Source organism: Alosa sapidissima, chromosome 9 (assembly GCF_018492685.1).
Source record: "Alosa sapidissima isolate fAloSap1 chromosome 9, fAloSap1.pri, whole genome shotgun sequence".
NCBI classification, from domain to species: domain Eukaryota; kingdom Metazoa; phylum Chordata; class Actinopteri; order Clupeiformes; family Clupeidae; genus Alosa; species Alosa sapidissima.
This window is the reverse complement of record NC_055965.1, coordinates 15,176,988-15,187,611: the sequence shown is the minus strand read 5'-3', so window position 1 is coordinate 15,187,611 and position 10,624 is coordinate 15,176,988. Positions and strand designations below refer to the sequence as shown.

Genomic DNA, 10,624 nt, shown 5'->3' with positions numbered 1-10,624 from the left:
GTACTCACTTTCCATGCTCAAGTAGAAGTACAAATACTTGTGTTAAAAAATACTCTGGTAAAAGTAGAAGTACTGGTTTAACTTCTTTACTCAAGTAAAAGTAACAAAGTACAGGCTTGGAAATTTACTTAAAGTATAAAAGTAAAAGTAGTCTTATGAATGACCATTTTTTATGCAACAGCACCTGGACCACACAAATGTTACCAGAGTGCAAGAGTGCCAGTCTCTCTTTTTTAAAATCTTCCAATAACCTGCCTTTTTTGGCTTTCTCCCCCAACATTGCACTGCCTACTCAGAGGGCAGTGTGTTCTTTTGGCCTACCATCAAATGCTGGACATCTTTAGAAAGCTAAGATCCTGTAGTTTCTTAGGAAGCACTGGCACAGAGTTACAGAGCCTAGAATATTGTTTTTTTTCTTTCTGCGAGATAACAAGCATCTCTGAACTGATTACAGTTCAGCACTCTAGGTCACTTGATATGGTTTTAGAAACACAATTGAGCCCTAGCACCAGGTCTTGCGAAGCTGTGTGCAAAAGTAGATCAATATAAAATGAAAAATCAGTATTTTAGACCATTATTTGCCAAGGTATGCTCATGGGTTTTGTAATGCCTTATGGAAACTCCTCATAGGACTTTTGGTTACCCAAAATGCATACTGACAATAAAAGTCTGCATTTCTGAGTTTTTTTCTAGACTATTTGGATTGTGTGTCAGGTTCTGATATAGAATGACTACACAAAATGGAAAAATTACACAAAAGGCTCTATTTTTGCCTTTTTTTTGTTGGCTTCATGCGTGTGTATAAGATGGACTATACATCTGCACAACTAATTTTGGATAAAACAACATGAATATTTAATTCCTATGGATTCCTGTGAATATTTCAAGACCAGGAATGTAGTGGTAAAATAAAAGGGTGGGTAAACTATGAATTCTGTGATCACAGTAAGGTATCAGATTTTTAGAAAAGGCATTCAAAACATGTTTGATGATGGTGCGGTTATTGTCAAATGTTTATAACAATACAAGTGACATTAAGTGGTTCATAGAGTGTTAATGAGTGTACATATTGTTATTGTGGATAATACAGTGTGATTTTTAAATGCTAACAGTTGTAATTGGTGAATAAACTCTTTTGTTTAATAAGCTAATAAGAGGTGGAGAAACTATTTCTGAAATTTCAGTGGTGGGTAAACTGTGTTTAGTCTGCTTGTGTTTAGTGGTGTGTTTAACATTATCCCTTATATATATATATACAGTATATAAATATATATATATATAGAACGCCGGTCATTATTGGGAAAATAAGTCCCGACAGGGTGAACCAGACCCCGACGTGCAACTGAGGGGTCTTGTTCCGCCCTGAAGGGACTTATTTATTACACGGCTACTTGCCAACACGAAACAATAAACTCCCCACGATGTGACTCTTTAGCCTACATAGCCTAGGCTATAGCCTATTTGTTACCGTTTCATCGTGGCTTTTGGTGAGAAACAAATAGTTTGCAACAGCACACGCTGAACTTGAATCAAACATTCTTTAGAACACAGCTGATCAACCGTCTGCTTTCACTTTTGAATGAAGTTCCAGTCCTTGCGCAGTAATATGAAAGACGTGAAATAGAAGCACAAAGCCCATTTTCCTTGACAGCGGTCTGTTATACTTAGCAACGGTCTGTTATTGAGAATTAGCAGACCACCGAACGTTAGGAAGGCCCATTCAAGTGAATAGAGCAATCTGCAGCACTCTGAAGAGCCGTGTAATATATATATATACCCTAATTCAACAGCTATTCATATTATCATTGCATGGTGTCTCATACAGTATATTTCATGTATGTGATACTATTTACTCCTCTATAATCCATTGTACATATATATTCCTTAACTAATATGTATGATCTCTCTGCTTACCTGAAAATTTCTTTGCCGTTAGGAATAAATCCTAAAAATGGGGCACATGTGGGGAAATTTCCAGTAATTAGACAACATTAAGCTGTTAAATGTCTATTGGGGTTGTTGTTGTCCAACTTTACACTTTAAAAAAATGTAGATATTACAAGGATGAACTGAGTTATTTTGGGTTTCATGACCTCTGATGTCGCCCTTAGGGACTAGGGAGTCTGGAGTAATAACAGCTTTTCTTTATCATGACGGCTCTTTGTCTTTCATTTCATGCAATCCATCAAGACTATCCTGTTAGTCCTATAAATAATGGTAAAACTTTGTCTGTGACAGACTTGTTGCTCTCATGCTCGCTAAGATGCTTGTGTGTTTGCAACCTGTCTCCGGTGTTGTGAATACATCTTTGTACTCTGCCGTACAGTCTGCTTGTCTGTGCATTATACTTTTTGCCTCTTTGTGGATTAATACTTAATTTTTAACACAACCACAACGTCCACAAGGAAGACTATTGACTAAAAGTTTAAATTTTATTGTAGTTGGCTAGAAATGATGGGCATAATAACAAAGAGAAAGTCATATACAACAACTTGTACAATACTAATTCAGAAGGTATTACATTGGGTTTTATATAAGATTAACATAATCATTACTTGTTAAAACAAGTTAAAACAATTGATTACATGATTTGGAGTTTATCACATTATGGGGTTTTATTGCCTTTTTAATGGACTTAACGAAACACACTAACTTTTGGGAAATTGGTTATTTTCCGTCTACCCCAGAGATAGATAGATATTCTCTTCTCTGTGTGATGCGCTCGATGGTGTTTTATGCCCCCGACGTCGTCTTCCAGGCAGCGCTGCCACTGTCGACTTAAAGGCACCTTAAACCTAAACCTAACCCTAACCCTAACCCATGCCTAACCATAGCGCCTTCCAGGCAGCGCTACCTTGAAGACAACGTTGGGGGCATAAAACACCAAGAAACATGTGATGCCATTAGCCTAGCTTAGCATAAATAACTGGAAGTGCTATCGGCTAACTGGTCTGACTCACTTCCAGTGACTTGGGCTAACAGTGCCAGACTAGGTTATTCCATGCACAGAGAAGAGAAGGGTATCCTTTTAAATGGGGTGGAGGGAAAAATAAGTTGGCTTTTTATTTGAAATGGCAAATTATGAATGTATCACACATACTGAGGGTGTAACATTAACATTCCTGAGAAATTGTTGAGTTGACATTATAGCATCTGATTTTTCACCACAGTTGTGAGAGGCAGCACAATTGTCTCCAGGTTTGAGATATGTTCTTTTATGTTTAGTCAACAATCGCCATTCCTGTTTTGATGATTTGCTCCAATCCTATGAAGTGAAGCAAAACATGACAAAACAAGTCTGTTATCCTGTTATCCTTTTCTAAAGTTCACCTAATCATTTACATCTCTATTTGTTTATGAGAAACTTATAAACAATACATCCAGTGAATTTACATTTAGATTTATTAATTTAGAAAACACATGATAATAATAATAATAATAATAATAATAATAATAATAATAATAATAATAATAATAATAAATATTCTTTGTGAATCCCACCCTTCAACTTCCTGATATTTACTCTGGAGTGGTGACCATGTTGTACTCTGGTGTCTTACAGGCCGTTCCCAATGCAGTTAGTGAAAAGAGTAGTGCACTGTGTGGTGTGTACTCACAGCATTCATACAGCTTTTTGATCCTCAGGATGTCAGTGGGGGAGAGACCCTGTATCTGGCCAATGGGGACGTCCGGGTCAGGGATGGGGGTGAGCGTTGCCTTTCCATACTCGGTGGTGAAAACAGTTCTACAGAGGCCAATGGGTGGTAGTTATTGAGATATGGGGGAGAGAATAATCATCTGATACATGTAATGACAGACACAGATTGATTGACTGATTGAGTGAGTGAGTGAGTGAGTGAGTGAGTGAGTGATTGATTGATTGATTGATTGATTGATTGATTAGTTGATTGATTAATTGATTGATGGATGAATATAAAGATAAACAGGTATGGGTAGATTTTTATATTTGTATAAGTGAGTAATTCAGTGCTTCATGTTGTGTTGCCTTACCGGGTGTAGTGCATCACAGATGTGTAGTCATATGGAGTGCCCATGGTGTTACCATATTGTTTTCTAAAGTTGTAAGCCTGGTCTGACAAATCAATAGAAATGGGATGAATAGAAGTGGAACATTTTAGTTTAATGACAGTGTGAGGGAAAAGTTCCGTCTAAGGCTTATGTACCAGCCACTCGTTTTCAAGTTAATTTATAGATATTCAAATATTATTATTACTATTAATGTAATCTAATGCAATGATATACTTATATAACATAATATTTAAATGTTATCATTACTTTTAAAAATAACCATGAAACCATCAAAAATAAGGAACTTTTTTATATTTCAATATGTATGTGCTGAATGGAGAGAGTAGGCGAGGTCAATCCCTTACCTGGGTCGACGTATTCCCAGTGGACTTTCACATACTGGTCCCTGTCGGCCCTGTTGTGCTCGTGGTAGAAGCCCAGGGCGTGGTTGAGCTCATGCTGGATGAGGCCATTGTAGATGCATTCATCCCTGTTCAAGGACACCAACTGCCTGCCTCCTGCTCTCCCAATGTAGGACCAGCACCTGAACAAAATGATGAGAATTGAGGACTATAGGGTACACGAAAAAACTGCTCATCTAATACAATCTGACCAAGTGTTATTAATCTCATATCAAGACCAAACAATCTAGTAGTTGGTATCGTTTTCAGTATAACGACACAAAGAGACAAAGAGCTCTTTTCCAACCAAAACGCTATAAATCCATTTTTGAAAAGATCAACAAGTCATGTTATTTAAATGTGTATTTCAGGTAATGCAGTGCAGTGCAGTTGTGTTGTTTTGATTGAGTAAAGATAAATCAAATAACGATAACCTAATTACATTCCACTAAAATTACTTGGAAAACAAATCTCTGTATCTCTGTTCATTTTCATTTCACTCAGGTACTAGTCTAGCATCTGACAATACACACTGTCAGAAAACGTTTCCCTCAGCCACCAGGGCGGAGGGCCAATCAGTCACAACAGGACATGGCATTAGTTTCTAAATCGAAAGTGGCTGTGGTAAACAGGAGTAGCATAACATAAAAAGAATTACAGTCTGAAAAGTGTAAATTTATGTACAGCATAAGTAGGCCTAAATACATTGTTTCCTGACTGCCAATACAGCTTATAATTAGTTAGTAAAGGTTATGCAAAGTAGGAGTAATGTTAGGAGTCCCTGATCAATGTGATTGGTTAGGCTGAACCAATGATTTCAAAGTTAAGGAAAACTCTATGCCTGTTACGATGCCAGGGTTGGCAACGTTTCCCAATCTCTTCACAAAGCGAAACAAAGTAGTGAAATTTAAATCCAGGCTACATGCCAGTGACTGAAGAGAGGGATTAAGATCCTCCTCGTGTTGTTCTAGAACGTTCCAAACAAATGGAACAAACTCACCCTTTACCGTTCTCTATGCTGATGTAGTCAACCTCTGTTGAGCGAGGCACAAATCGGATGCAGGTCTCTTTTGTGAAGGTCAGCATCGCCTTTTCGATTTTCATCCTTTCATAGACGGCTAAACAAAGCAAAGCAAACGTCAGTGTTTTTAAGTATTAAAACACAAACATTAAGCAAGGGATAATGATTTGTCCAATGGTCAGTATATAAATTCCCATAGAACAAACAGGACCCCATGATAGGCTATGTCTGTTTCAGCTTCGTTTAGATACAATAAAGTCAAGACAATACATATATTGGGCCCTAACTTAAATGGCAGGAAAAGTGCAAAGCCTGTTTAAAAGCAAAGCTATGTATCAATATTTGAGCTTAACATCTTGCCCATGTTGTTAAATTAGCAAATTGATTTTGTGTAGTTATGAAATTACATTTAGTTAGTCTTTGCACATTGGCCATTATTCAAATTAGGGTCATTTATGCTATAATATATATATATGGAGAAACCCACTCACAGAAATCAGGGCTCACAATCACAGGCACTTCGACAAGGCCGTTGGCAGATTTCTTCCACTTGCAGGAGGAGCAGATTAACGCATTCCTCTGTCGCGGAACAGCAATATCGCCCTCCACGAGAAGCTCACTGGAGGCTACAGGAAGAAATGTCAGTCATGAAGGAACTCACTGTTGCATATTATTTTATATTTAAGGACCACAATGGAAATAAGCCCTGTGACTTTATTGCGTTTATCCTCTTGACCGATAGTGTACAAAGACATTTTATTTATTTATTATTTATGTTCTCTTAGAAAACATTCTTTGTACAGTAACAACAATAAAGAATTTCAATCAATCAATCAATCAATCAATTAGGCACTTCACTCGAGCACTCTAAACATGTTGTGAAACACATTATCTTGTCATAAATCGGTAAATGATATGTGACCATCATCGGTAAGCTCAAAAGACTTGATGTCATGGCGGCCAGGGTTGGGTAGTAACGGATTACATGTAATCTCGATTACGTAATCAGATTACAAAAATCAAGTAACTATAATCAGCCCAGATTACAATAAAAAATGTGTAATTAGGTTACATTGTTGGGGATTACCTGATTACATTTCATCATGCAAATAATGCAACTTTTTAGGATAGCCTATTAATTTGACAAGCAGTTCATTCGGATGTTCACTTTTTAGACTTTTTTAATATATAGTTAAGAACAAAATTATTCATACCCCTGGCAAATATTGATTTTCTCTTGACCAATATGTTTGTTCTTAATTAAAATAACACTTGCACATGCCAAAAGCTTGCAAGACAATGTGGTAAAAACATGGAATAAAAAAGGTGTTTTATTAAAAAATGCATGTTCAAAATTATTCATACCCTTTTTAAACAATCACTGGAAACATCTTTATTTACCACCACAGCTCTCAAAATGGTTCATATAATACCCACTAAGCCTCTTCGGGCCCTATCATGATATTCTAAAGTGCATCGTCACTCGTCAAAAGTCTATTAAAATTTAGTAGGATGTCCAGTTCACATTGGGAGGGGTTTCGCTATCAAAAGCGGAGCGCATGGCGTAACAAGGTGTTCCTAGGTCTTTTAATCAGTCATATGGGTGTGTTTGGGGCGTAACATAATTTTAAACCAATGAGAAGGACATCTGGCATTCCCTTTAACGGCGCAACGCGCGATATGTCAAATAAATGCATCGGTATTTTGGCATTCAAAGGCGCATTTGAAGGAGGCTGCTTGCGAGACCGTATAGAATAGTCATTCTTAAATCATGCTTTACTAAAACCTAGCATAGCCTTCACGCATTTGCACTCGTCTATTTGAACTCATTGGCAAAGTGAAACTTCACCAAGGAGTCAGTCAACGACAAGACAGTTATATGCAGTTACTTTCACTATTGACTGACAATGGGTTACCACCGAAAACATAGGCTGGAAAAAGCAACACTTACCCTAATATTGCTCAAATGACTGAATAAAACAACATTTATCCTGCAGAGGAGTTGCTTATATCTCGTGACAGTGCGTCTTCAGCTGTGCTCCATACGTGTCTCTCGCCTCTCGCCTCTCCCCTAATCACTTTTAACCGTCATTACCAATTTGCAAATGATGGTGAATAACTACTCATTATGAGATGTACAGTATTTCGTAATATCTTTGTTCTAATTATGTTTCCCATTGTAATCGTGCAATTTGTAATGCTTTGCATGGACGTGCGCTGGTGTGCGTTCATGAATGATAGAAGGATGGTGCGTGCACCTGCCAATATGACTGGTGACATGCGCTCTTAAAATAGCATATGAACAACTCGCCATTGACTTCTGACCAGGTTTAGGTGGTGTATGATAGCGATTTTTAGACAACGCGCTAGGCCCCTCCCTAGGTTGTTAATTGCCACACCCCTGGGCGCAATGCTTAAAAAATAAACGTGCAAAATACCGAATTCAACTTTGCGCGGGTGAATAACGAGTATTACGCCATGCGCTGGTGACCCAAAATACAGCCCTTCATGTCTCCACAATGATTGTAGACTGCACCTTTTTAGCAGCAATCTGGGTTTTGAGGCAGGAACGATTATTTGCCATCACTTTGGCCTTGTGCTCACTTTTTTGACGGATTGAGGTCTGCTCTAAAATGTTGATATTGTTCTCTGTTAACCATTTCTTGCCTTGTTTGGCTGTATGTTTTGGATCATTGTGTGATTTAATGTTCAAATGCTACCTATTGGGGCAGCCATAGCCTACTGGTTAGGGCTTCGGCCTTTGGGCTTGCCGGTTCGACTTCACTAATTCACGGATTGGGATAAATGCAGAGACCAAATGTCCCTCACAGGATCAAAAGATATACTTACTTACTAACTTACATAATATTGGGGCAGGTCTCTCGGCACACTGCCTGATCTTTTCCTCCTAATCTTAATGTAGCCTCTTGTTTTAGTGTTACCGTTTACTTTGAGAAAGTCACCAGGTCCCCCTGGTTGAAAAACATCCCAAAATAATACATTTCTCACCTCCACAATTGAAATGGACATGGTGTCATTTGGGTTTAATGCTTCCCTTTTTTATGCCAATCTCAGGCCATGTCCCTGGGTAAAAAAAAATCCAGCAAAAGCTGAATTCTTTGTCCAGGTGTGCCCTTATAAAGGTTAAGCGGAGTTGTGCATGTTTGGAGAAGAGCAGAGAAAAATAGAATCAGAATTCTTTCATCAATTCTGTGGTGGTGTCTTTTACTTAATGGGAATATTTATTGAAGTAATCTAAAAGTAATCCTAAAGTAATCAGATTATGTTACATGTTTTTGGTAATCCAATTGATTACGTTACTGATTACAAAAATTGCCATGTAATTTGTAGTCAGTAATGGATTACATTTCAAAGTAATCTGACCCAACCCTGATGGCGGCTTATAGCCATGTTACATAAACTGTTTTGTGATAGACCCCTTCAATGTTTGTAATCATCCAGAGCCTATGTTTATTTGGCAATTGATAGGGTATACATCCTAGTTCCTTACATCCAACAAAAAATGTAACCTATTGTATAACTTTGCAATTGTTCAAATCTAAACTGTCACTGTCAAATAGTCACAAGTTTTCAAAAATATTAATACTTTAGCAAAGTACAGATACTCAAAAATCATACTTAAGTAATCAAGTAAATGTACTTAGTTACTGTCCACATCCCCTGGTCTTAGCTAATGGCGATTGTTTGCCTGAGCTGATAACAAAATGGGTAGGCGACGTTAGTAAGAGATTGATTAGCCCAACATGGCTATCTGGTTGAGCCCAGCTTGTATACATGCAAAAAGTAGTAATAGTAGGCATTTTTCTTGACGTTTTCTTGACATTTCAGTTATGTTTCATGTCATCTGCCATGGCATGTTTATAACTATGTCACATGTTACACACAACTATGTTACATTTGTAAGTTAGTTATTCCATCAAGATATGAAATTAAGTATGAATTGACTGAAGCTCTGTGAGAGGTTAAAGGTGAAACCTGCCATTGTTAGCGGACAGAATCTGGGTTGTTAAGTCCACGTTGTCTGCATCGTCGAAAAGCTTTTCAATGTCAACACCATCTCTCACCATCTGTAAGAGACACACCACAACCCTTAAAGTAGCCTGTTTTTTTAAAAAGGCATGATTGACATTTTTATTTTAATTAGCGAGCTAACAGGCCTTGCAATCAGATATCTAGCTGACAGGCTTGCACTGCAATCAACATACACAATACAACTGACAATGATTAAAACTAACTAATATATTTTGGCTATATACTGTATACATGTATGTGTGATGTAATGGTTTACAATTATTTAGGGTTTAATACTCAATAACTATATAGTGAGATATACTATACCCTAATAGGGTGAACTAAGTCAAATCCTTCACAGACTGTATACCATTAAAACTATAGCATGTTTTTAGTATGTTGCTTTTTTTAATATTTTTAGCCCAGAGAGAGATTTGTATAGCCTTGAAAATCTTACCATGAAGGCCAGACCCTTACACAAACCCAGCAACAGCACTAGGAGAGAGAGGGATGCTCTGAGGTCCATGTTCCTTCACTGTGTGTGTGTGGAGATGTTCCAGATTGTTCCTTGCTCCTTGACCAAGGCCTGATGTATGTGGGACCTTTATGTCTGGACTGTTAAATACAGATCCTCTAAGGTGTGTCCACGAGTGGGATTTAGGCCTGCTGAGAGGCTCAGGTGTCTAATGGACACTCTAGGAGGGTGGACGCCACCGCCTCTCCCACAAACCCAACAACTTATATAGAGTTGGGGAGATAATTTGTTTTTCTTTGGATCTTGTCTAGCTGACATACTGTGGCTGATTGTGAAGGGTGTAGTATTTGTTTTGGCTTGGTTGTTTGTGATTTAGGGTGTTGTGCTTACAGTAGATTGACTTCCTCACATACAGTATGATTAGTGTGTTCTACATACAGTGCAACCGGAATGTTTTCAGACCTTTTCAAGTTTTCCCCATTTTGTTATTTTTCAGACTGATCTTAAAATGGATTAATTTAATTTTGTTAAAAAAAAAAAAATGTAAAAGAAACAGTCCTTCTTTACGCTTCTCTCATCGTCTCAAAGGAACTCTGGATCTCATTCATAATGACTTGGTTACCTGTCTGAGAAAGGCCCTTCGTCCCAGATTACTCAGTTAGCTGA

The 10,624-nt window shown here is 37.7% G+C and overlaps 1 protein-coding gene across 1 annotated transcript; it reads right to left on the bottom strand.

The window, feature by feature from the left end:
- Positions 1–3,160: 3,160 nt before the first annotated feature.
- LOC121718330 (hatching enzyme 1.2-like) lies at positions 3,161–10,053 on the bottom strand. The gene is made up of 8 exons (XM_042103350.1): positions 9,941–10,053; positions 9,452–9,539; positions 5,943–6,077; positions 5,431–5,548; positions 4,395–4,573; positions 4,012–4,093; positions 3,618–3,745; positions 3,161–3,265 (listed from the first exon to the last, which is right to left on the bottom strand). Coding segments are annotated over exons 1-8 (801 nt in total). The 5' UTR covers positions 10,010–10,053; the 3' UTR covers positions 3,161–3,263.
- Positions 10,054–10,624: the final 571 nt, after the last annotated feature.

Bases quoted from the DNA above. Each gene is read 5' to 3' on its own strand.
- LOC121718330 (XM_042103350.1), bottom strand. From the start codon at position 10,009: ATGGACCTCAGAGCATCCCTCTCTCTCCTAGTGCTGTTGCTGGGTTTG. The intron at 6,078-9,451 runs GCAGGTTTCACC...TTCTTCCTGTAG, and splicing joins GATTCTGTCCGCTAACAATG to CCTCCAGTGAGCTTCTCGTG. The intron at 5,549-5,942 runs GTGAGTGGGTTT...TGCTTTGTTTAG, and splicing joins GATTGTGAGCCCTGATTTCT to CCGTCTATGAAAGGATGAAA.